This window comes from Harpia harpyja, chromosome 16 (assembly GCF_026419915.1).
Source record: "Harpia harpyja isolate bHarHar1 chromosome 16, bHarHar1 primary haplotype, whole genome shotgun sequence".
NCBI lineage: Eukaryota > Metazoa > Chordata > Aves > Accipitriformes > Accipitridae > Harpia > Harpia harpyja.
Window position 1 is genome coordinate 24,418,537 of NC_068955.1, and position 27,206 is coordinate 24,445,742.

The 27,206-nt window shown below is 41.6% G+C and overlaps 2 protein-coding genes across 8 annotated transcripts in view; both read right to left on the reverse strand.

The window, feature by feature from the left end:
• Positions 1–9,020, reverse strand: part of KIAA1549L (KIAA1549 like) — a 139,399-nt gene extending 130,379 nt beyond the window's left edge. For all 4 annotated transcript variants that reach the window (XM_052811419.1, XM_052811417.1, XM_052811418.1 and 1 more), the window contains exon 1: positions 8,584–9,020. In XM_052811419.1, coding sequence (XP_052667379.1) covers positions 8,584–8,764 — 181 coding nt within the window. In that variant the 5' untranslated portion in view covers positions 8,765–9,020. The remainder of the gene's footprint in view (positions 1–8,583) is intronic.
• A 4,688-nt stretch (positions 9,021–13,708) lies between these two features.
• HIPK3 (homeodomain interacting protein kinase 3) overlaps positions 13,709–27,206 on the reverse strand; it is a 120,841-nt gene continuing 107,343 nt past the window's right edge. For all 4 annotated transcript variants that reach the window (XM_052810478.1, XM_052810479.1, XM_052810477.1 and 1 more), the window contains 8 exons: positions 26,736–26,857; positions 26,442–26,566; positions 26,172–26,333; positions 24,927–25,223; positions 23,894–24,034; positions 19,810–20,045; positions 19,407–19,534; positions 13,709–17,746 (listed from right to left, as the gene is read on the reverse strand). In XM_052810478.1, the coding sequence (XP_052666438.1) occupies positions 17,270–17,746; positions 19,407–19,534; positions 19,810–20,045; positions 23,894–24,034; positions 24,927–25,223; positions 26,172–26,333; positions 26,442–26,566; positions 26,736–26,857 (1,688 nt within the window). In that variant the 3' untranslated portion in view covers positions 13,709–17,269. The remainder of the gene's footprint in view (positions 17,747–19,406; positions 19,535–19,809; positions 20,046–23,893; positions 24,035–24,926; positions 25,224–26,171; positions 26,334–26,441; positions 26,567–26,735; positions 26,858–27,206) is intronic.

Consider the following 27,206-nt stretch of genomic DNA (forward strand, 5'->3'; position numbering starts at 1 on the left):
TTACCAAACATGATAGTAACACCCTTCACCAATAATTGTGAACTGTCCAGCCGCTGAAAAATTTTAATTAGGATCGCATAGTCTTTTAAAGGTTACCCAGAGCTGCCACACTTGTATCAGCCACTAAAAGAAAGAGAAATCTTATGGCCCGCCTTATGCAGAAGACAAATTCGACATCAGTGACTCCTTTCTGACCTAAATGCCTAGAAATCTTTTACCAGTACAGCTTTTTCCATGTTCTGTACTCCTTCTTATGGCCGATCGCTACCCTTCTCCAACTTGCACTATTCTTTCGGATGCGAGATGACCAGAGGAAATGCTGCGTGTGCTCAGGAACAGCCCAAGCTTGTCAACAGGCTTTTGTACATGGCTTCTCAGTAAAATATAAAGGTGTCCCAGAGCTCTCGGTAGGTGACAATCTGGTAAAATTCCTTTTAAAAATAAATCAATAATTTGATATTAATTATTCAGCAGAACTCCATAAGCTTTTTACAGGTGTTTCATTAACCAAAGAAAAATAGAAGGTTGGTATAGAAAATAATGCTTTTTTTTAATAGCAGTAGCACCATAAACAGCACCCCATAAAATGTCTAACCAACACTCCCGCTTATTCGCCTAGCAAAAGACCACTGCCTGTAGCCAATTCAGAGCCCAAGCTCTAATTCTCCAATAAGTCGAACTTTTGTTTTTAAATAGCAATGAATTTTGGATACCAAACCTTGCATAGGGAAATCTATTGATAAATTCAGCAGATTGCAGCTTTGAAAACATCTCTGTTACTAACCACTCCCAGCAAAAGCTGGGCAATTTCAAGTATGTTTATGGACTGCCAGTCAAAAATGGACAATTTTTTCAAGTCTACTTTTATGTGAATATCTAATTCAGCAGCTATACTCAATACGGTTTGAGACTTTCAGAGTTGGTGACCATCAAGAAATTCAGACAAACCCAGCTGAGAATACTGAACTGCTACAACAATCAAGCCTGTATTGGTCTTAAAATCATTCAGCCAAGATGTTTCACCACAAGATCAGAGAAGCATTTTTAAAATTACAGTATCATGGAAGGCCAGACCAGAATATGCTAAATAAAACCAAAACCATCAGTTTTAAGCATTTCTTAAAACTACCGCTAAAAATTTCAGCTTAAAGACATCACATCAGAGACATACTACAATGATAGAAAACTGTAAAAATGCATTCCCTTTCCTAACTAGCCATGAACCCTATAAAAATCCAATTTTTCATCACTGATACATTCCTCTGCCAAAGCTACTCAGCAGATTAAAAGAAAACTACACAAAGAAAGAACTAGGTACGTCTGTAATGGTTTCTTTTAAATCAGCTTTTTAGAACTTCAGTGACGAACACCACCACATAATCTAAGTCATTTTTATTATTTTCAAAACAAAGAACAACTATTTGGTAACAAACTGTTCCCAAGGATAAACTTCCATTTTTCAACTCTTTTCTTGTCATTTTTACATTGGTTGCCAACATATTTTGCTGGCCTCAGTTATTTCATTGTTTAAGAAATACCACAGAAAACTAATACATCTTTGTTTCCTATTCTTTTGGAATCTGTTTTTTTGACATTTTAATTTCCATGCATTTAAACATTTAGCCTTTCTTTTGACTTACTAACACTTAAAAAATCTGTCTCAGCATTGCGAGTTACACGTTTATGTAACAATCTTCTTGTGTTATCCCAGCTAGTAACCATCTATGGTTTAATTTACAAAATCCATACCTCAAACACAGGGCAACAATTTATTTAAAGACTTTTTACTTATTTTCAGCTAAAGACACTGCAGTGAGATCATCATATCACTAAACAGTAGAGTGATGCAGGATAATTGTGCTGCTTTTTTATTACCTGGTATGCAGATGGATTTTAATTTATATTGGCTTGCTTCGGGAATTTTTTATCACCACCCATCTGCACGAGCACTTATGAAAACAAATGATCAGTAGGTATATGGTGTACAAAGACTTTCCTAGAGAGCAACCAAAACCACTACATTCAACATAGCAGCTTTTTAGTCATAATAAGGAAAATGCATACACATGAAGGCAATTCAGGAGAAATTTCAAAAGAAGAGCTACTGCTGCTTCCCCAGCTGATGCCTCAAACCTGATGATAATACCTGAAAATTGGAGAATATGCCCAGAACACTTACATTCTGTGTTTAGGGTCTTGCATAGTTGCATTTCTCCCACGTATTTTTCCTATTCGAAGTCAGTAGGAAACAACTGGGGTATTTCCCTTAAAAGACCAACACTGGTATAGTGGTAACAGGTGACAAAATGATAGACAAGGTATTGTAGATAGTTTTAGATCTACAGCAGTGTGTGGTGGAGAAAATGTGGAAACAGGCGCTGTCTTCTAAGTCTGGATTTTTATATTTTCCATCTTTGAATGTTCTTTCATTTTTCCTTCCTTCCTCCTGCTCCCAGAATCCAGAAAGGAATTTTCCCTGATTTAACCTCAAGATCAAATAGAAATATTATGTGTGTTACATTTTGCTATACACACTGTATATATCTCATACCTACAAAAGTAATTATTTAAATATTAGTAACATAATTGCTTCTTTTCACCCAAAAGGGGCCCCTAGTATGTATATCTTCAGACTTTCCATTTTCTGCAATAACTCCTCTTTCTAAAAGGGAGTAGTCAAACTGAGTCACAGCTGCTGTTGAGAGGCTCTTAAAACCATCATCTGTGTTCAAAGACACCCTTCAGACACCTATTGGCATCATGTCTCCGTTTCAGACTTTAAGAACATTACTGGCCTTGCTTCTTGTGACAACAATTACGAGATGCAGATGTTTCCTTATATCCTTCTGCATGTATGTAGTTCTGCCACTAAAATGCCAGTTCAAAGCCTGGACTTTGCTCTTATTTCCTTCTTTTTCAATTCCAGATCTTTTGTCATAGACCTTTTCAAATCTAAAACTATTGAAAGTTATGTTTAAGGAGGAAGAAGGGAAGACCCTGGTGATTTTTTCAAAACATTATTTTCTTACTTTCTTGATAAACTCTGAGGATTAATTTACGGAAACTAAAAATCTTTGCTGTGGATCCCTGGTTTTTGTGTATTTGGGTTTTAGGCAGGAGAAGAAGAGAATAAGCGAGGTATTACTAAGCAATTTCTGGGTGTGAGGGTTTAGGTTTCATCAACATTTGAAAGGTCACAGCAGCTGCCCACCTTCTGCTCAACTCCTCTTGGAGCTGCCAACCAAGCCTCAAACGGTGAGTGAAGAAGGCAGTGCAAGAGTGATCACGGGTGAGAGCATTAACTGTAAAAATAAGGATAAGCCTTTCCCATCTTATACGTACGTGATCCAGCAATGACTAGAGAAGTCTCCAACGCTCTGGTGACAAGGGCCACAAAATGAAGCTGTTTGTCTGAACGGTGGATAAAGGATAATTTAGCCCAGCGCAAGCCCAGAGACAGCAGGACCCCCCGGTCTCAGAGAAGGGAGATGTATCACCCAGGCTACCGGGGTGGAAGTTCCTCATCTCTGGTCCTTTCTAGAGCTGCGCTCGCACCTTCCCGAAGGCAGTCTCTGAACATGCACCTCTCTCGCTCAGGCAGGTATAGTGTTATCTGCCGTGCTCTGTCCCAATCTGTTTTACCTGGATTTTTTTTCTGTTCTTTTTCTTTTGGTAGGAAAACTCCCGCACACCTTCAACTCAAGTATACAAGAGTTATTTCCTTGAATTTTTTAAAACTGATTTCCAGAAGACGTGTTTGCCTTTTCTTCACGAACCTGACCCTTAATATTCGAGAGGCAACCTTGGGCACAAGACCAACTGTGCCAAGAATACTACAGCTACTTCAGCAGCAAACTGCTCTGGGTGAGAGGTACAGAAATTGTTTTTCCTGTATCCTGTACTTCCTCTAACTAAACACCCTCATTGGAAATGTTATTCTGTGGGGTGTTTTAGCTGAGAAATGCCCTATGTCCAAAGCCCACCAGTGCAATCCCACCTTGCTAGTAGGAAGGCAGTGTCCTAGCCACGGCCCTCAGGATTAGCAGTAAAATGCGGATTAGTTCAGTAAGTGCAGTAGTTCCTCCCCTGGACTCAGCAGAAGGGAGTTAGAACAGCAAATAACCATTGAAATGCTCATTTTTTTTTAATGAAATGTTGACATGTTTGGACATTGAAGCCTAAATTCCTATGCAAATATCATCAGTATTTACTTCAGCAGAAACAACCATTCCCACAAGACTAAGAAAATGTCATAAACAGAAAATTACTCACAGTCCCCCTCCTCTTGCTCATCAACCTGACCTCAAGCACGTGTAAAAGATTTCAGAAAATAGTGCAGTGAAGATTAGGAGGATGCAATATATCCAATACACTACTAGATGACTGAACATGACTGAAAATAGGATTTAAAAGTTCTTCTCTAACCATAGGTCTCAAACGGGCAGTCAGCATTCCTGACAGGCAAAACACGGAGATGCTTCAACCTCACCTGAGATACCAGTTGCTTACCTTAATCTACAGAGAACAGTTTCACCAAAGTTGTTTCAGTATATATGAAGTATCCTGTATCTATATGAATACTAAAACTAGATTATTTATTATCAGCTAATGGGGGGAATAACTCAGATCCGGGAATGTAGTGGAAAAAGGTAACTCATGACTGGTGGATCTATACCAGGCGTACCCATCAAGTCTTCCCAAAGAAGCATCTTTATGCACGCTCCTGGTGGCCTAATCTTTCAGCCCATGCTGTAGATTCCTGTTTTGTTTTGAATAAAACGAGTCAGAATTTGAACTTTTCACTATTCTTTCACAGGGTATCTGAGATACCTGCACGTATTTTGTTCCGTTCAGATAATCAGACGGAACGTTAAAAGAGCAACGTGACCAACCTGAAACTATTGATTTCCTAAAATGCTGGACTGGTAATTCTGGAGAGCAACCACAGGAGGTGCAGAGTGCCTTCTGCTATTTCCTCACCCATTTCCTCAATGCAGAGCCAGATCCAGGGAAGGGCTCGTGCCCCGACACGCTCGCGGAACTCGCCTCTGTGGCAGCTCCTTTGGCAATGGGAACACCGACCCGTACGCTTCCAGATGTGCCAATTTTTGTGGAGTTTCGGGAGCTGAGAGGCATTGAGTCAGTGCTCAGGTAGCTGCCATCCGTCGAGAGCCACGGCCCGTCGGAGGTGGGCCTGGCAGTTTAGCAGCTGGCACGGAGCGCTCTCCGAGTCGTTCAATCAAAGCTCCAGCTGCGAGAAGCAGCCACTGCGCTGGAGGCGCCGTTATTGGTTTTGAATTCGTTGTTAATTAAGGTGAGATCTCACTGTGCTAGTGTTCAGCAAACGCAGGAAGAAATGGACCTTTCCCTGACAAGTTTATCATTCAAACAGGCTACACAAACAAGCGTAAAGGATGATGGAAAATGTAAAAGGTATATTTTAACATTTCTTGGAACATTATTTCCCCAGGCCCCCCACTGCAGCCCCTCTGATCAGTTGATTAGGCTCATGGGCAACACAACTGTAAGCAATGTGCCTTTTCCTCCATTTTACTCAAACAATAGTGCGATGTGTATTTACTGGCTGAGAGATGGTCCACCGAGACCAGAGCAGCTTTCAATAGCTGCCTTCCAAAGTTACACCCATTTCAGAAACTGCCTCTCTCTTCTTCCCCCAGGGGAAATGGTTGCCCACGGTTCACGCCTCTGGTTCATGAAGGAGTTTTGCGCGGCTGGAGCATAGTAGGAGTCAACCCAAAACCACACGTTCCCTCATTTGATTTCTGGCTCATTACTTTTTCCTTTCTTGACAGATATATTCAGTTTGACTGAATTTTTGCACTCGTTATTCTATAATCCATCAGAAATCACGGTTATGTACTTCTGATTATGGTGGACAATGTAAGTTTACTTTCAACCTGAATTCAAGCGGTGGTCCTGGGGATGGCATACTGGGGAAGTTAATGATTAACTCTGCATGTCACTGAGCAGTTTTGTATGTATCCAGCTAAAGAAGCATAAAATACTTCTAAAATTAAAAATGAAGCTTCTCATCTGCTGTTTGAAACCTAATCACTCTGTACTCGATGGTGAAAGTGTCCTGAGGCACCAACCAGCACTGAGGTCTGGTTCTGAGTCCCTAACACAGAGATAATCCATCTCTCTGCTCCCAACACCTGGTAGCCAAACGCCTCATCCTGTCAGGATGTCTTTTCAGGGAGATCTTTTCCTTTTGTGTTGAATTCTTATTGAGGTCAAAGGAAATATTGTTACCGTAGCTATTTAAAATCATCTCAGGGAACAGAAAACTTTTGAGTTGTCTTCTGAAGCACTAGCACCAGAGTAAAACTTCTCTCTTTACCCTCCATGCCCCAAGTTCCCTGCTTCGTCTTCACACACAGCCATGCCGCGTGTTGCACATAAACCCAACAGAAGAACCGAGCATTCATCTGCGAGTGTGTACATATGTACGGACATAATTTTCCCATAGATGCGTATATTCCCCAGTGGAGAAAGCTGTAATAAAAACGGTGCATGACAAGTGCTCTTCCCAGTGTTTAATGTATTCACCTAATGCCATTTGGACTTCACGGCAGCAGACCTGCTCTATGAACCGTATACATTACAGTAAGAATCACGGAAATCAGTAAAAGCACGTTGGCTTAACAGAAATCCAGAACTACACGTAGACTGCTCTATGTAAACATTTAGAAGTTAACCTTCTTAGGCAAAACTAATGTTCTTCATTGACAATCTGGCTCTACTATGTGTTTTGCCCCTGACTTCAGTGGGAGACAGCATTTCGCATGCTCTATCTCACTGGAAGACAGAGCTTTTTAGGTTGATTGACATCCAATTTATGCACCTTAGCAATCATTAACTACCGATCAACACTGCATAGGACTAATAAAGTTTTACTTGCAATTTCAGCTGTAATGCTCAAAGCTATTAACTACAACAGATTACGTTAAGTACCTTAACGTAACTACCCGATTGTCTAAAATTCCCGGGTAATGCCTATCGGTGACAGTATTTTCCACTGTGTGTGCTATGCATACTATCATTACCTACTTTGGCTTGACACTATTGTAGCTTCTCACACGTCTTTTTTTTCAAGCTGCAGGCCATGAGATACCTACAGATATGTTTTTTAACTCTATTGGACTTCCTCACTTAAAAGTGAGATAATGGCTGTGTCATAAAGACATACAGACCGCAAAGGAAGAAACAGAATATTAATACTTTTCATTCTGCTCTTGAATCTAGCAATCGAGTGTGAAGAGGTGTCTCGTTGCATCGTCAGAAATACCTCAGCTTTTAAAATTCAGCTCGGAGAGGCTGGCTACCTCCGAGTGAAGATACCTTTCGTAATTTAGATGTGGCGCGAGAGTTCATGTGAAATCCAGACTGAATTGACAAGCACAGGTAAACAGTTAGCCATTCTTCTGACCACAGGTCAATTTATCTTACAGAGATAAATCTAACCGCAGCATTTACACGTTCAGAACAAGTAATGAAGTATGAGGCACTGTTCCACCAACCTACAACCTGCAAATGAGAAACCTTATTATATTATGGCCATAAAACTGACATCGATTGCATATGATTACTGTACAGTCGTGTTAAGAGCTTTGAAATGTGGATCCGCAGCCCTACTCCATTCTTAAATCCATGGGATTAATCTAGCCACGTATCAATTTTAGCCTCTTTCAATTATTTCAGCATAGCCTTACAATTATATTTGGCGTCTGTATCTGGCACATACAATAACTACGAGCAACAGTAATCATTTCTGCATCGAGGTCACTGAGTGCATCGACTGCTGTAAGAACTCGGGAGAGCGCAGAATACCGCCTGACTCAAAAAGTCAAGGGAAACAGGGAAAATATAACCCAGAAATCGCTGGAGCTCTCGGCTGCATTTGCGATGTAGCGCTCAGATCTCGGCAGAGCTTGCCCTCTCCCAACCCCTCCTCATCTTCCCCTCCTCCCCGCCACACACGTACAGATCCACTAGAAGCGATCCTCCGGTTTAACAAAAGCCTCTGCCCGTCCCTCTTTCTCCGCAAGAAACAAGACCTAATCCAACTAGGCTGTCCCACAGGGAAAGCTGTTATTTGTGCCTTAGCCAGGAAGCCCGGGGGGACGATTGCAGCGCAGGCTGCCTACGGGAAAAGGCAGAAACCCCCAGCATCCCCTCCGCACGGCCGAGCCTCTGTGCAAAGAGCGGGCAAAAAAGGCTGCAGGAGACAATGAGGGAGAGCCGGGCTTCCTCCCCACTCGCGGCGTTACGCGGCAGAGGGCAGATTCCGCCTTTGCCATCCCTCGCCTTTGAAAGCCCGGCTTGGCCACAGGGGAGCCCCTCCGCCGCTGCAGCAGGTGAGCCTGCTCCGCAGGCGGCGGCGGCGGCAACTTCCGCGCCGGGGAGCCCGACCGCCCCCCCCCCCCCCCCCGCAGGGCCGCCCTTTCCACGCGAACGCCGCTTTCTCCGCGGGCAGGGCGGCGACAGCGGCGGCGGCGGCGGCGACAGCGGCGACAGCGGCGCTCCCCCCCCCCGCCCCCCCCCCCGCGCCGCGCTCCTTACCCGGCTCGGCCCGGGCGCTCGGCAGGAGGGCGACGATCACCCCCAGCAGCACGACGGCCCCGGCCAGGCCCGCTCCGCCGGCCGCCGGCGGGGCGCTGCGCGGGGGCGCGGGGCCGGGCGCTCCGCCGGGCCCCGCGGGGCGCGCCCCGCTCCGCCCGCCGCCCGCCGCCCGCCGCCACATCCCCGCGCCTCGCACGGCCCCCCGCCGCGCCTCAGCGGGCAGCGCTGCCCATCGCCCCGCCGCGCCGGGCTCTAGAGCAGCGGCTGTGCAGGCAGGAGGCGGCGGCGGAGGCGGAGGAGGAGGAGCGGGGGGCACCGCATGCTGCCGGCGGCTCTCGCTCGCCCGCCCGCCCGCCGCCGCCGGAGGACGCGCTGCCGGTGGCCCCCGAGGCGCCGGCGCGGCCCCTCCGGCTCCGGCGCGGAGAGCGCCGCGGAAGGCAGCTTCGGCGACAAAGGGCTTCGCGTCGCCGCCGGTCCCGGCCCCCCCCCCCCCCCCCCCACCCCGCTTCCCCGCCCTCCGAGCGCGGGGAGGCGGGGAGCGGAGGCGGCGCTGCCGGGGCCGCGGGGACCCCCCTCCGCCGCCCCGCGGGGCGCCCGGCCCCCCCGCCCGCTCCGCCCCGGCGGAGCCGGCGCCCGGCGCTGCCCGGGGCGGCGGGGAGAGGCGCGGGCGGGCGGGCAGGGCGCTGTCCAGCGCGGGCCGCCCCCGCGGACGGCGGGCGCAGCAGCCGGGGGAGGCGGGGTGGGAAGCCGCCGGCCTCTGTGCCTTCGAGGGCACGTCGAAGGCAGCGGCGGCTCTTCTTGGCCCCGAAGCCCTCCCTCGGCTTTTGGAGCAGTCGTGCCCAGCGCTCCCTGCTAGGTGTAAAGGGAGCTGCGCCCGCTCACGGCGGTCCTGCGACCTGGCAGGACTGAAAGTCCTCCCCTGCTCACCTTGGGAGCCATTTCTTGCCAGCTGCTGCACCCGTGAGGCTCCGGGCCAGGGCATCTCCAAAGGCGGCCCTCATTATCCGAGGTGCCAGCGAGCACCTCTTCTGGCGAAGCAGCCCGAGCCCTGCCACGGCGCGCAGCACCGCCGCCAGCGCTGCTGCAAGCGCAGAAAGCGGCTCCGAGAACAGAGAAACCGGAGCGTACCGCAGGGGTTGACCAAATTGGCAGCTACCTCCTCAGCCACCCGGTGTGTAAACACAGGGAAGGCCTTCTCCTGCCAGCCCTCTCCCGCGCTCGCTCGCTCCCTGCCCGTCACCGCGCTCAGACCTCCAGGCTGAAAGGGGGGCCGCGAAGGACGGAGGTTTGCCTCTGCGATGCTTAAAGGCGCATCGGGAGACCAACCGGCCCATAAAACGGACTAGGGACGGCAGAGGAGGTGAGCCCCAGCCAGAGGCAGAAGCTGCCTCAGTCCCAGTCAGACCAAACGTCACGGCAATTCATTCAGTGTTTTCCGTAATTAGTATTTTCAGCAGAGGTAATGTGAATTCTTCATTCTAATACCATCTCTTTCCTGGCGCTGCTTCCTCGAGTCTAGTTCCCAGATCACGTCTGCGGGCAACAGACGGCGATGCTGGGAGGAGGAGCAACACGAAGGTGGGCTCGGGGCAGGATGTGCTCCAGCACCCCGAGAGCCCATTCTGAAAGGGTGCAGCGCCGCTTGCATGCGGGAAAGCTGCCCCGGCCTCCCAGCAATTGCAGCAGAAAGGAAGACGTCGTCTTTCTGATAAATTCCTAGAAGTCAGGGTTGAGGTAGAGCAAGCCTCAGCATGGACTAGCCACACAGCTTGACAGCCTGCTGCCCAGCTAGTCACAGCATCCCCGGAGTCACGACGACCCACGATTATGTATTTATCTGACTAGTTTAGCACACTCCAAATGTCACCAATACAATTACTCGGCCACTAATACGTCCCATTTGTGCCGTTTCACTCGCTTTTTCCTCAAATCGCTAATTCATTCTATGCAGAATTAGCTTTCACATGATGACTACTAATGACTATCCACAGAGAAAAGATGGCAGTTGTATGATTATTATAGTAAAATGGATAGCTTACTCATCACTCCGGTTTATTTAGGGCCAACGTATTTAGTGCAGGGCCCTCTGGTGGTACCTTCTATCACCTTGAGGGAGTCCTGTGTAAAACCCATTCCATCATTTTCATAGTTTTCTAGGTTTTGTCACAACGCAATCTTTGTAATAGGTCCATCAATAAGTTAATTTTGACAGCACTTTTTCCCAATCTAGCTCTGAACCATTACAGTCTTCTTCTAATTTTCCATTATACAGCGTGTGTGTGTGTGTGTGTATATTACGTATAAAATACAAATATTTTTTTCCGAGCAGATTTAGTCGTTATTCCAAAGGATTTTAAAAACGCACATTTTCCAGAACGATGGCTGGATAAGATCTCTTACAGCTAGTGAAAAATCACTGAGGTTTTACCAAGTAACTGTAGTTAACTACTTCCTAAACTTACCTTTCCCAATCCTATTTGTTTTCATTGTCCAGAAAGGTAATTTCAGCCTCTGGGGGGTATCTGTGCATCTATACTTGGTGCCGAGATTTGCTTTCCTACATACGTGTTCTCCTAGAGTGTGCACGTACTCTGTATACTTGATTAGCAGGTACGGTTTTTTTGCAAGCAGCACAGGTATGTTGCCCACGGATCCCCTTCCATGGTTACACATCTGGAACAGGGAGATGAAGTGTATGTGCCCCTAAGCTGGTCTCCTCTCAGCTGTGGAATCCTTAATGCTAGGAAGTAGTCCATATTCTGGAAGAGATGTCTCATTATGGGTAACGAATCAAGATGCTCCATGCCAGTGAAGATCTATCTACTCTAGCTGGCTGAGGAGATGTATGAGCATTTCTCCATAGGACCAGTAGGTCTCTTGCTGGGGAAGAGTACTGCAATCATTTTGAGTCTTGCTTGTCTTTACGAAGGAACCCATAGATGAGAATCTCACCCACAGAAGAGACGAGACCAGTGGCCATGCAGCGACTTCTCCGTGAAGCAGGTGGCAGGCCACGGTCTCCATCTTTGCAACAGAACAGTTGGCATTTTTCATTTTGATGAATAGACAGGCCAAGTTTATGAACACCTCACTCCACAAATACAGCCACAGAATGGAGTCCAGTCCCCAGCCACCTCTACCAACAGGGTGTAGATGCTCCTAACCCGCTACTTCAGGATGTAAGAAGAATCCATTCCAATGTGTATTTTAGCCTCTCAGCATGAAGCTTCATCGTTCTAACAAAGAATACTCAGTGCTGTTCCCCAAGACAGGGGCAGCTGGAATCATCTGAATCTGCTTAGCGCACGTATCCACCTCTCCCGAGAGAGAAAATGCACCTGCTTACAGGTGAAAGGTAGGAAGATAGGATTAACATCAACCACCGTCAAACCTTATCCATGATTTAACATGCCTGCCTGCTCAGCAGGACATCAGACTGACCATTTCAGTCCCCACGTCATTCAGCGTGGGAAAAGAGGCAGGAAGGGCTACAGCATTTCTCTGGCGTTCCCCAGAGCTCTGCACCGCACAAGACACGCATGCCGAACATTATAGGCCTATAAGGAAGTTACAGCTCTTTAAGCGGGGAGCGATAGTATTACACAACCCTACCAAAACTTTGACTCATGCTGCCTCAATTCATTACGGGAGCCGAAGTCACAGTATGCGTGAGTTGCAGTGATTAATGTGAATCTACCATGATCGTCAGGACTGTACTGCTTTGTGAGTGATGTCAAACAGTAGCGTCTCTGTTGCCTCCCAGAGAGTGATCATCTCTCCCGCTGAAAACTTAAGCTAATTCATTGAGAAAACATAGTATCATCCTGAACCCATTTGTGCCGCTACAGATCCGTAGCATGTGACAGCTCCATTGACTCTGAAAGCTTTTCCTTGAATGAATCTGCTACCATAACTGCAGTGTAAGTTTGTCCTTTGCATTTAGCGACAGGGGAAATACCAAATTTTAAACCAGTGTTAGTCATCCTAAAGGCAGCTGAGAGGAAGATTACTTACTCCTAATTGTCTGTCCTAGTCCTATCCTTCCGCAGGATGGGAAAGACATTATTACTAATAGAAAGCAAGAATGGAAAGGACTTCACAGACAGCGTCTTCCCTCGGAAAGGCTCAGGCTGCCTTTCCTTGTTTGTTAGATGTTGCCAAAAGCGAGAGCGTGAAATACACCAAGGCAATGGCCCTATTTGCTATGGGGAATGTGGGATATAGATACCAATGTCAACACGCATTTAAGTCAACAATACGTGAGTCTAACTGTAAAGAATGAAAAGCAAGCAGCTTTCATAGCAACAGAGGTGTCTGTAGAATTTGGACAGATGCATTTTCATGTAGCCTAAGGTACAGTGCTGCAGGAAAAGCTTTGCAGACAGCATGATCAACCTGCATTGAAGAGTGAGCAGCTGTAAAAGATGAGTAACGGCAGCACCTCGTATTTAGCAAAGCAAAGCTTTCTGTCAGTTCTGAAATATTTTGGTATCAAAAATATATTGCACTGTCATTTCAGTCTTTTACACTTCATTTCTAACAGCACCTTAAATGCGATGTTAGGCACAGAAACCATGCTACTTCATAAACACGCGTACCCAATAGCCTGCTTCACGACAGCTTCCAAACCACTAGATTTCAGCAAGCACTGTAACCCCACGGCAGAATGAGCCCATTTGGCTGACAACAGCACCGGCAGATGCACCTTCCACGGACGTCTGGTCCGTACCAGGCTGGCCATCTGGAGCCACTGACCGCGTGGGGCCATCTGCGGCAGCGGGAGCACCTTCCTGCTGGCCAAGCAGCAGTTGCCACAGGCTTGGTACAAACTTCGGCAGCGCTGATGTCTCTGCTGGTATCTGGGCCAGATAACCTTCTTCTAATGTTGCAAAAGTGGGACATCCAGAACAAGGAACCTTCAAGGTCTGGCTATGCTAAAGGCAGAATCTCAAGATCCTCCTAAGCAAACCTTGAAAGTTAATAAAAGTTAAAATTGCAGAAAGAAGAGAAGCTTAGTCAAATCATTGTATCAGAACTTTGGGGCCCTCCCTGTGAATTTTCGTCACTTTTGCCTTAATCCAGCTTTGATGTAACGCAGCAAAAAAATGAAAGCCACCAAAAGTCATCTGCTGCAATATATATTTTAATTCAAAGTGAATCTCGACAGTAATACACCATAAATTCTTATTTTGACACTCACCAAAATAGTCACCTGGAAAACCCGCTTTTTGTGACAAAGTACAGAAGGCTTGGTCACATTTAAATCACTGAGAACTAGAAAGAAATACTATCGCAAACTGTAAGAGACATTACATCCATAAAAAATTTTCCCAGTCCTCATATTGTAATATTGCACAGTGCAATTGCTACATGGCGAACTAGTGTAGCATAGAAATCCAAAGCAAAAAAAAGCCACAAGTCTACAAATTGTTAAACAGTAACAGTTCAAACTTATTAATCAAGTCTCTATCACTGGGTATTTCTAGAACAAGTCTTCCTACAGCTTGCAGTGTGATTTAACTTTTACTTAACACAAACCAAGTTAATTAGCAGTAAAAACAGAAAATTTAAAAATGAAAACCAAGAAAGTTAATACAGTAGCATATTTGACCAATAGAACACCCTGAAGTAAAGTTAAAAACTGAACACAAGAAATTCATATAAAATCTTGCAAATTAAAGTAATATGCAGATATGCAATTCCGTAGTCATGCAGTGTTTTATTTAAAAAAGGCATTAAAACGGTAACGTGTATAAATGCTTCTCAGAAGATGACTTTTTCCACAGAAAAGGTCCTCGCCCTGAAAGCTTTTTTTTTTTCTGCAGATGGGCCCCGGACACTTGCAGTGACAAGAGTCCGTTCTCTCCGGGTGTATTGCAGGATGGGGGAAAAAGTCACCCGGTATATTGAATTTAAGCTGTGGCAGGATCTCAAATATTTCGTTCTTTGAAATGCAGACATTTCTAAAATTACAATACACAGAAAGAGCAGCAGATCTAATTCGGGGCGCATTTACAGCAACTTTTTCCTGCGTACGATAGGATACTGTTGTGATATACAGCTAATTGTGTCAATTTAACAAGCACGTTAGCTTAAAACCTTAAGCACAGTAAAAATAAAGTACAGTAAATACATTAGACCAATGAAGATCCCCATGGCCCCAGAAAAAAAGATGCAGTATTTTTTTGTTATCACAATACAAAATTCATCTACTCCATTTGCATTGGTGATTCTTGGTGTGTCCATTGCCTGCAATGGAGTAAGCACCAAAAAAACATCGCTTCCCAACACAAGGGAGTGAACACAAAACTATCTGCTGGACCATATAGCACAAGTTTGAAGTGGTAAGGTGGATATCCAATTTGAGCATTTTCTTGACTCCCTATATTTAGGCTTTATATATGTGTTGATAAGATTTCAAATTCATCAGGATACTCCTAGTTTCTAATGTATACTTTATATACACACACTTGTACAAAATGCATAGAGTTGATTACTAAAAACACTGAAACTTTTGGGAAAAGTTAGGTTTCTTAATTTTCAGTGTGATTAAAAATGTACTGCTGGTATTTTTATTATTTTTTATGATCTAATACTGTTTATTTTAGTTATTACTTAAAAAATAAATCAAATGTAGGCACATTTATTTCATTCAGACATTCATTAAATAAAACACTGCTTGTGTTAGTGGAGTAAAGAAAAAGATTACCAGTTATTAGCTTATTGACAGAGTTAAACTCAAATGCTTTGCACTCTTATTCCAGTCAACATTGCAAGGATTGTATTCCAGATTTTGTTTTAAAAAAAAGTTAAGTCAAGCCTGCAAGATGCAGCTTCTTAAGTGTCTACACAATGCCAATATGAAAACATAAAAAAAATTAAGTTACATCAATACATCCACTTATATGCAGTGATGAGCTCAAAGTTAATGGAGATAAAATACTGATGCAAATAACACACACCAAAAAAACATATGCAATCATCTTCCATCATTTACAGTATAGTAGTTACGACACTTCAAACATGAAAACAAAATTTAAAAAAAAAAAGAAAAAACACAAACAAAAAAACACCCAAACCCAAAACCCGGCTTCTATTTCATGTAATTAGACTTGTACAGAAATTAGAAGGCTAAGAAAGAACTAGTTAATCACCTAATTTCACAGCTATCTGAAGTGGCAATCATTATATAGCAGCTTATCTATGATACATTCAAGATAAATGATACAATTTATTACTTGCCCGTAAGCTAAAACACAGCCTCAGCTTAATACCTTCTGTAAACCCCATCTCTACACTACAGTATACTTGAGGTCTATGAAAAAGTAGCTACCTTGTATAGGAAATGGATGATTAAGTCTTTGGTGCTGCAAAAGCAACTTCATTTGAACAAAACAAAAAACGAAAAGACACACTTCCTAAGGGAAAAAAAAAAAAAAAAGCAAAAAGCATGTAATTTACGTCCCTGACGGAATGTATTAAATAAGCAAACACCCGCAACAGGCTAAAACAAATACTATAATGTAAAAAGACTAAAATCTCTCCCATGCATAAATGTAAGATTGCACACAAAGAACTCACATCTTTTCAAGCTTCAATAGTAAATACTCTGCTACTAGTTATTAAATACTGCATGGTTTGCTCAAGCTAAGATGAAACCACATCATGGATCAATGAGCACTTGGCTTTTTCTTTCATTAGCTAGTCAGTCATGCCTACCCCACCTCTAAACATTTTATTATATCCAATTAGACAAACACTTTTAAAATAAACTACTTGGGTTGTACTGCAGTTCCATTTACCTGTATGAAATACTGTGTTGTGTGTCACTACTCAATAGCTACTGAATCAACTTTTCTTAAGCACTACTAAAGTCTTGTCTTGAAGCTAGATCATTCTGGGGGAAAAAAAGACAGCAAAATTCGGCTACAGCAAAACATGCTGCCTTCTCGATAAGGAAAACACACCCAATACTAAAATCATACCACACAAAACCCAAAATGAGCATTACGCTATCAAAAAATCAGCAGATCTGAATTTTTAAGTGCTGCAGTCCTCAACATTTATATATAAGTAATAACATTAACAACCTCAAATATTTAAGGCACTATGTGTGGGAACAGTTTACAATGCAGCTGAGATTATTAGGACAACAACATTTAAGAGCAATGTTTAGGCTTTTTTTTTTGCCCATGCAAAAGACACATGCAATGTGAAGAACAACAGCTCAACTTTTAGATAAGTGACTCAACATTTAAACACCAAGATACGCAATACAAACAAGTTACTTCTACACTGTACTGCTGACACATGTGCATCTGTTGCTCTAGTTCTGTACACTGAATGGCTTCCCAAATGTAGACGTGTCTTGCACTAGTTAGAAGGCAATTTTATAAAAAATAGCGGGAGCAAAACCAGATTTCTGCTCCCATAAGTCACCTGTCTAAAGTTACTATATAAGAAGATAACATGACCAAAGACAAGTTATACCAAATGTGCAAAACACATTAAAAGTGAGTTTGTTTTTTTTTTTTTAAAGCTCAGAGTTTAAATTGCACCCAAGTCTACATGATTCAAAAAAATAATTTTCCTGTTGTGCCATGGCTAATATTTAATAAATACCATGTTTCTTCTTAAATCAAACTTCTGTATCATTGAGCTTCCTCAATATACTGTATTTGAGTTCTCACATAAATGGATACTGGCTGAGTTTTGTTGGGCTCAATGGAAATCCTGTGTAAGCAGGTGATGCTGTAATGTACGAATGCGGTGGGAAAATTGGTTTGTACTGAGTCTGATGAATGGTTGGGGAAGGTAAGAGACGGGGATTTATGCCAACTGGAACTTGGTGTACTATACCACTGGGATGAGATATATTGTACGTTGGATGTTGTAACAAGGGTCTTGAGGTACATGGCGAGGCAAGGAGGTGGGCAACAGGCGCAGCAGTACTAAGGGGTGCCGACGACGGGTATGGAAGAATAGCAGGCTGTCCTCCAAGGTGGGTACTTCCAGAGAGATGCGCGTGCACAGTAGTGTGATTTGGACTTCCTTGCGGAAGGGAGAAAGCATGACCGGCAACGCCGGCTGGGATGTAAGCCTGCTGCCTCCAATGAGCATAGTTTCCGTTCCATTCCTGTGGCCCAGATCCAAAGTGCTGAACCTGTCCACACAGAGAAACGGGCAGGTCTTAACATTTAATATCCAGTATAAGGAGAGTTTGAAAAATGGAATAATGCACTAAAACTAGTCAACTTAAAAATCAAGAGAAATATAGAGACAGGAATAATTAAATGCTTAAACAAACAAAAAAAATAGTAGCTGTTTAGATAGTAGCACAGACAGGAAATCTGACAATAAGAGATGGTAAACAGAACACAAAGTTATTTTAATGCTCTTGCAAAAAAAAAAAAAAAAAAAAAAAAAGATAAAATGCCATGCTGGGCTGTTTTAACAGAAATACCATGTATCACATGAGCAAGGTGCTTATTCCACTCTACTCAGCACTGGCTTGGCATCAATTGGAAGTGCTGCATTCAGTTTGGGCACCATAATGAGGCACAAAGAGGACAAATAGGAGAGAAATTTTAGAGGAGAGCAGAAAAAATAATAAACGGATTGAAAATATCTGAGACAACTAGGCAAACAGAAGTCTAGGGCTATGATCACAGGAAGATGTGGCAATTATTGACAGTTATAAAGAGAAAGACTAAAAATCAGTTACTCCTATTAAATGATGCAGGCTTCAAACTACATAGGGCATCTACCAAACAAAGAAGAAAGGATCAGCATAAATTTCTGTAATGAAAATAACATTCTACACTTTCTGCCAAGAGGCTGAGGAGCTGCAGTCACTGAAGAGATTAAAAATTAATACTATGCTGATCATATTAAGGTTTGCTTAGAATTAATTAAACCAATCCTTCCGCATAATCATGCAGAAGGGGAGATGGTGTCACCCACCTAAATGTTTCTTTCAATCTAAACTATTCAAGTCATTATTGGTAAATCCTCTTATCTACATATAGCATGCTTGCATTTAGTATTTAACTTACAATTTAATATTCACAGTTAGTTACTCTGCAAGACTTATACAAACAGGTACTGCTCTTACATCAAATGTACCTCCAGATATCTAACCAAAAGCTCAGTGCAGCTACAGCTCAAAATTAATTAATTAAAAGGGGCTTAAACTTGATGTCACATGTCAACTTCAGTTCTCAGCCACAGCAGACACATTTACTATGTTGTTGGGTAACGAAAAAAGTAGCTTTTAAATTAACTTTGAGTATCTTCCAACATTGGATTGAACTACAATCAAAGCCTCTTCCGGCCCGGCTTCGCTACCTGGCAGCAAAGGTAAGAAACAGTTGGGTTTGCTAAGCTCTATCCCATCTCTGGGTACTCAAACTACAGGCACTTTCATGCACACTACCAACAGAACAAGACTGAAATATAGCCCCAGATTTTAACTGCATACTATGAGTATTTTAGCATCTGGATGTAGGAAAAAAAATTTGCTAACATATTTTTCATTTTGTCTCATGCTTTGATTTTGTGTAGGCATTGATAATTTTCCCAGTATGGCTCTTCTATCATTTTTGAAAATAAAGTCAACTCCTTTAAGAAAATGACCAAAAGTGAAAGATACTTATGGCTTGCCCAGTAAGTCGAAATCCATTTTTCAAGATTTGAACACTTCTGCAATCAAGCTGTTGAAAACCTGCAGTTGCCATTTACAGCAACTGAAATTGTGAGCATTCAGCACGTTTGGAACCTCAAAACAGAAAAAATACTTCTTAGATGTGTGTAAGCACACATACCTGACTGAAGTTTGTATGTTGCTGATGGAATGCTGATGTCAGTTTTTGCTGACGGTTTCCTACAATAGAAGACTGGTTTATTCTTCCCAGGACAGACCGCCCCTTTTTCAGTGGCTGGCACATAGCATCTTCCAAGATAAAAATGAACAATGTTATGTTTTTGTTGTCACTATTGTCTTCTAACAAAAGTTAGACGAAAGTTTCATTTGCTTCAGCATACAGGGAGAAATAATAAAATAATACACTAATTAAAGTCTTAAAAACCAACACAATTTAGAAGTGTTATATTACAGATTAGCAGATATATGAGTAGGTCAAAATCTTCATATGTATGGCTGTTGAATAGATATTCAAATTTCTATTCTTATCTACTGGTACAGAAAGAAAAAACCACCTAACTTACCTGTATTCACCATCTGTTCATCAAGATGTAACCTGTTTTCAAGTCTCATTGGTGGTACCACTACTGTGCAAACAGCTGATTTGGTTTCAGGATTAACTGATGGTCTTGCTTCCTTATTTTTATTGGTATTAGCTACAAAGCCATCTTCCACAAATGGGCTGTCATGTCCTGAAGAGTCTGAAGTTGGAGAACCATCCACCGTATCACATCCACTTTCCTGTTCGTCATCTGACATACTATCAAAAAATAAAAGTATTGCACTGAAACAAATACATTTTTGTAATACAGATGCATTTTATTAAAATGCCATATAAAATTTATGGAAGTGAAACCACTCAAAGGTGTATAAAAATGTTATATTTTAATTATACAAGCACAGACATTCAGACGGCAGTTCAATATTCAAACTCATTCTACCCATAAATTGCAAGGTTCAGACAAAGGAGGTAACTTCTATTTAAAGACTTAGATGTGTAACCCAACTTGCACTCAATTTTTAATTTATTTTTTAAATAATCTTGTACTTATAATCCACCTGAAATTCAGATTTTTACACCAAATAAAGGGTCGAAGAAGATTACTTTGTTTCTTCCTGAATCAAAACATAAAGGTCTCCTGATGGTTACTACCCTAGCAAAAGAGAACATACTGATCTAATTTCCTCCTAGAAATCAGCCACATCCCAGAGCCTGCAAAAAGCCATCCCTGGGGCCTGTGAGAGTCAGCGTGGGATAGAGAGCACCAAGGAAGCAACCTGCACAGTGGCAGGCAGCTCCCTCTCATCTGCATATCAACCACCGGCAGCTACGCTAGACTTTACCTACTGAAAAATTAGGTCTCTCTGAAGCTCCTCCAGAGAGCACTGCTTGAGTGTAACTGATAGATTCTTTTAAACAGATTTAGATTAAGGAGACAAACACTACCCGCTATTTACACGGCGACTATTTTGGCACTGGTGGTCTGTGAAATCCACGCTGGTCAAGTGGTGCAAACTCATTCATTCAACCACTGCTTTTACCAAAGCAGCTGGAAGGGGAAAGAGGTGGAGAAACCAACTCATAATAATAGCCTTTGCTAACATTCATGGAAGCTCCAGGCTTGTATCAGAAGAAGAAAGGGCTAAGAAGATGGTAAATGCCAGCTGCCAGAAGCGAGACCACAGTCCAATCAGCGGAACCAGAACCAAACACCTTTTAGGCAGCAAGTAGTAAACACAATGGGAAAGGAAACTAGTTTATGATGAGGTATATTGCCAGAAAAGATATTAATCTCATTTATGTATTATTTATTACACAAGCAAAAGGTACATCACAGACCCACCACTAACAACAACAAAAAAGAAATTTAACTAGTCCTCAGCTGGGACTGTGCCAGGTATGGATTATATAGATAGCAAGAGACATCCTTCACTTAACGGAGCTAAAATGAATGGTATGGGGTGATGAATAAGTAAGCGTAGATGCTAACAAAGTTCCCGGATAGAAAGGATAGGCATGAGAATTAAGAATTTCTATAAACTAGACAAACATGAAAACCCCAGTTTATATTAAAAATTGGTGGAATACATGCTTAACTTAAAACATGCAAGTAACAGCAGTGAATTCACTAATCCCTAAAGATACGGTCAAGTCCTTTGGTGATTTTATAGCTAATGTAACAGGTCCTCATAGCATGGTGATTAAATGAAGACAATATAAATAAAACCATTTATAAAATTTAATTTTTTGTGAAAAGTACTTTGACATTATGAGGGCCAGCACAAAAACCTGAAGTCTTAAGACAACAGAGCTAGGTAATTCTGAATAGTTTTTTAAGTAACAAATATTGATACTGTGACAACTACTGAGCAATTAATTGTATTTCTATATTATTAACTTTTGATTCAAGTTACTAATTATATGACTGACTTAGTTGAATGCTAATGAAACCAGAATCTGATGCACTTCTCTGCTATTGACCTAAGGTTGAGTTACAGAGGGGAACTGAATTACAGGTCAGTTCCTTGCAATTCAAAGAAAACACTAAAATCAAGCAGGTCTTTATGAAAAAAACTTGTCTGAAGTTTTGAATGTTTTGACATTAAAGAATATCATAAGCAGGACTGACAATGTTAATTATTGACCAGTAAGACTACCTGACACCTCTCAGTATGACACACGTCTTGTTACCTAAATCTTTACTAAAATTTAACCACGTGAATGGAAATTCTCCAAATGCTTCTTGTTATTCTCTTGTTTTACAGTCAGAAATGACAAAATGCTTGAAAATAAGACCAGGGAAATATACCTGGTTTAGTCCACCTATGTAACTCTGGCAACTTCTGATTTTAATATCTCCAAAGTCCCAGAAATGGCAGAAATTTGTCTGGGATTCTCTTCTACATCAAGTCACCCTAAAAAAAATGAAAAATCTATCCATATGCTCCATTACTATAGTTTTGTTGTTGGATCTAGCAGTTGCATCCACAGAATGAATTGGATCAATTTAGTAACTTAACAGAAAACTAATCCACCCGAAAACCTGTGTGACTGGATTAAGCATAACACAAAGCTGCATCGTGAGTAAAACTTAAAATCTTTCCCTAGTCCTAGCACTCACCAGACTATACGCGTCACCTCCTTAGAATATGCCTTCCCAGCCCTGGACAGTACAAAGAATAGCAACCCACTACACCTTTCGGTGTATTCAATGTCCAATACTGCAGAGATTTGTTCACTGAATCCGAAGAGTTCAGGCCTTACAGAATACCAAATGGATGTCAAAGTTGTTCATGCACAGGTCTCCCCCCCCGCCTTTTTTTTTTTTTTTTTTGAAGGGAGAGGATTGTATTTATATAAACAGAATCATTTATATATATAAATTATCCATTAAAAGCATCATTAAGTCAGGCTGTCCAAGATTTAAAACATATAAAACTGCCTGTACAGACTAGCGGTTCCATTTCCTTGTCAATACATGCTGTGATAGAATCTTTAATTACTTTAAACAAACTTTTTTTTATTAAGACTCTAATCTTACTCATTTTGCAAAACGAAACTGCTCCAAGTCTGAATCACTCTTTTCTATAGAGAAAGCTATTATACAGAAAGTAGGAAGTGAAATGTAGACTAAAAAGAAAAGTATTGGTCATGCTTATGGCAGCCACAGGTTGCTTAAAAAAAATGAATTGTATCCCTAGGTCACAGAATTTCTGTGAGATACTGGGTAAATCATATTAAACCAAACTTTTCACCAATACCAGCAACTCTGTATTTCCAAATGTTTCTTCAACCCCAAACTCACATCTACGAATTTGATTTGTAGAAGTGCCAAGTACTCATAGCTGCAAGTAAACTTTCAACATATTAGCGCTGGAAGGGCAGGGACCAAAATAAGAGGAAAAGCCCCAGCCAGGACATCCCAAGTCAGTGGGAGCTTCTGACTGTGTCACAGGTGCATGTCTTACGAGTGTCACACAGACATATGCTTTAGTGTCAAGCTCTCAGGTACTGTAGCAAAAATGCCTTTCATTTTCACAGTTAACACTGAATGCTTTTCTAAGAGTGAATTTTGAATAATGTACAAAAATGAAGGCTTAAGTAGACATCAAGCAGTGAAGATAAAACTGTTTAAAAGCTGCTCATATGAACAGTGTTCACATAAGGGAAGCTTATATTCAGTAGAATAAAAAGGGCATCAATATCACTAAAGATTACAATACAAGATACACAATGTGAGAACAAGAGGGTGCAAAAATTAAAGACATTCCGGTAACTTCAAATTCGTCACACTGTACTTTGGCTTACTTAATTTTGCAACCTTAGGAGATTTTTGTTCTACGGGAAGTTGCATGCAACATGTTTATATTGTCTGTGTAAATATCATTCATTCAGTATTCTGAAAACTTCCAATGTAGCAAGACAGATCTGTTAGGAATGATAAAAGAATAGTCTATGCTGTGCAACTGTAGGCCAATAAATTAATTTTTAAGTACATCATTTAGCCTCACCAGATGGCAACATAAATCTTTTGCATTTTTTAGTATAAACTGAGTCTGCTGTATACTTGGATCTTTCTTTTTATTGAAAAGAGCACAACTTCTTACCTGTTGGATCTCTTGCAAGGAGATGGACTAGACTGTCCCGAGGAGCTAGTACTCAGAGTGCTATCAGGACTGCTGAGAGAACACACGCGGTCAATGTTCAGGGTGTTCTGGCAGGCTTCACAGTCAAGGCTACCTTTACACCTACCACACAAAAAGAAAGTGAGCAAACATACCATCTCTCATTCATTCTTTCCATATGCCACTGACTTAGGTGTAATTATGGAATAAGAAGGGATCAAATATTATAAAAGGTCCCTTAAATGTAAATTAATATCCAATTCCTAGTTTCTTTTACATCCATAACAGATTTTAAACTTTTTCAGTGTTCCTTTGGAAATTCTAAACTAAACATGCATTTTTTGAAACCTACTAAATGAATAAATTTTTTACTGAATCAATACTAAAACAAGTAGATAAAAGAGTTTACTATGACACTTCAGAGCTTTGAAACATTTGACAAAGTTTAGATTTAAAATACAAGTTCCTCCAGTTCAGAACCATTACAAGTAAAAATGAAGTCGAACAAACATTAAACTTTTAAGCTCTCATTTAAAATGATACATGCTTCTTCATTAGCTTTGTGAAAGAAAACTCCTTTGAGGGACCATACTCAGCATCTGCTTTTATACCCAAAAGCACACCTTTTCATACTGTTAGAGAATTATTTTTTACCCATATGTATGTAATATTATCTACTGGATGCTACTGCTAGAATGATAGCATTGATTATACAAAGCCAGAAGACTAATCCTCAACAGAGAAATAGGGTATGACAGTATTAAGAAAAAAAAGTATGCTGGACCTGAAAGTATTGTGGTTTGAAAATGTCTGACATACACAGATTAATGAGGTACACTTTTGAAAGTATTTTTCACTTTCAAATAATATACTGCTACAGAGTTAACTTCTCAGTGAAATTTGATTAGAAGTGCACCGTTTGTCTTTTTTTAACCCAGATTCATTAAATACAGTAGCTATGCTAAGACAGCTATATTTAAGTAACACCTTAATAAAAGTAAACATCGATTCTTACTCTCTCAGTGAGTGCGTTCGTCCTAGGTCATCTTCATCTGTGTCACTGCTGATGGTGATGACACTGACTGCTGGGCTGGGGGAACCGGCAATGAAGATAGCCTGGCGCTGTTTGGTTGAAAGAGATGAATCAGGGTCCAGCCTGACCGATGCTTCACAACAGTTACTTTCCTGTCCTTCTGAGTTATGATTGTCCTGTGCTTCTATACAACTTATTCTCTTTACAGCCTTCAGGTTAAGTATCTTTGGAGATATAAAGGCTGAATTTTGGATATTGGTATTTTGTAACACATTGCTCCTGTGAAGAAAACACACCATTTGACATTTAGTGAATCTCTACCCACAGACCTGAACACTGTACTATTTTCAACAAAAACAAAGCAAGCAGTGTAGGCTAAAACACCAATTTTCTAAACTAAGAAAAACATAAAACAGCAAACACAGTCATAAATACTGGGCATAGATGACTTCAGACATTCATTAAAAAAAAAATCCAAACTAAGTAATATCTAAGACTGAAATTTGCAACAACACTGAATACAATACACTGAAAATCCCATTTTCTTATAAAGGAAAAAAGAAATGAAAATCCCATTTGGGCAAAAAACAAGCAAACAAAACCTGGCCAGATTTCCTGCAAAGATTCTCCCTGAAAACAATAGCTGGGAGCCTCAGGATGAAATTCTTGCTTAATAAAAGACTGCTGACATTGCCCTTTGTAACCCATGCTTTCCGTTTATTGAGCGTCGCACACCTTTGCAAATACTTTGTATGGCAGCGGGGCATATTTTCTTCAGCAAGCAGCTAAAGTATTTTTGGCTACCAGTGAAAGAAAGACTATTCTTAAGACGATTGTAAGGCATCCTACAACCCTGTTATATAGTATCTTTATTTTTAGTTGTCTAAACCTGATATATCCTCATGCACATAAGCTTAGGAATATCTCATTAGAGCTACCTCAATATATTCTTATACCTTCCGAAAGGCTATAAAGACAACTTTGCTATCATGATAGGCACATACTAATTGACAGGAACTAAAACCTCTTACTATCGCAAGTATTTTTCCATCTAGTCTGTATTACCAAAATAACAATGAAGACTTAGGGCAGAAAGGACAAATTTTCCTAAAAGAAAGACTGTTTAAGTACAATTGTCACTAACAAACATGCCACTTTTACAGGCTATTCCCCTGCCTGCTGAACTACAGATACGCTATCTTCAAACGTTAGACATAGTCTACCAACCTGTTCTGACACAGTTTGTTCCTCTTGGTAGCTGCAGGCTGAGGCCAGACAACATGCGCGATGCCCACACTAATTGGCTGAGGGGCAGACAAGGTTATCTGATGTGTTAAAAGAGGCTGTGGTATCATTGAATTGTAATGGGTGCCCTGGGTAATCATCTTCCTGAGGAAAAGTAAAGGAAGTTTTAAATTGCAAGTCATTTGCATCAGCATCCATAGATCTTGTTAAATCAAAGCCATTAGGGTATTGCACAAAAATATGTGGACTTACCCCCAGTCTCCAAGCCTCTGTGGGCCAGCCACAGGATCAGAGGCCAGAGATGTAGCAGGAGCTGCCACTGGTGCTACTTGCTGCCATGCAGGAACCAGTATTTGCTGGGTCTGATTTGACCATGTCTGTTGTGAAGCAGAGAAGATTTCATGACACAGGCAATGACTGAATTTACATTAGCCGCTTGTAGTTCAGCACAAAACAGAAGAGGGACTGCAACAGCACTCTACAGGGTAAAAATACTTAGTAACTAATAATAAAACAAAGAAGATTTTTACTTTAAAGTAAGCTAACCTGAGAAAGGATTCCTGCTCGAATCTGTAGCGGCTGAATTGTGTGGGCTTGGGTCACCAATGGAACAGCATTATCCACCCTCAGGGAGAAACTGGTGGGTTTACTATGGTTTGTAGGAATTCCTATCAGGGAGAAAAACACATACCCAAGCTTTAAGCAAAACACCAGCCTTGCATATATTTTCTGATAACACTTTACTATTTTTTCTTCATGTGTTTATGATCCAATTCCATAATTTAAACTTTCAAGCCAAATCAGCACCTAAAAGATTTTTGTGCTGTTACTTATCTGCACCAATATTTGATGTTGTAATTTCCAGAAAGAACTGCCAATAGCTACTATTTGGAAACAGACTACTAGAAAATGGAATGACTTTGGCAGAAAGTTCTGCAAAGCTAAGCATTTACTCTTTATCACAAATTACATCAGAAGTATTTGAAAGGAAGCAGACAAAAGCAAGCAGAACTGAAT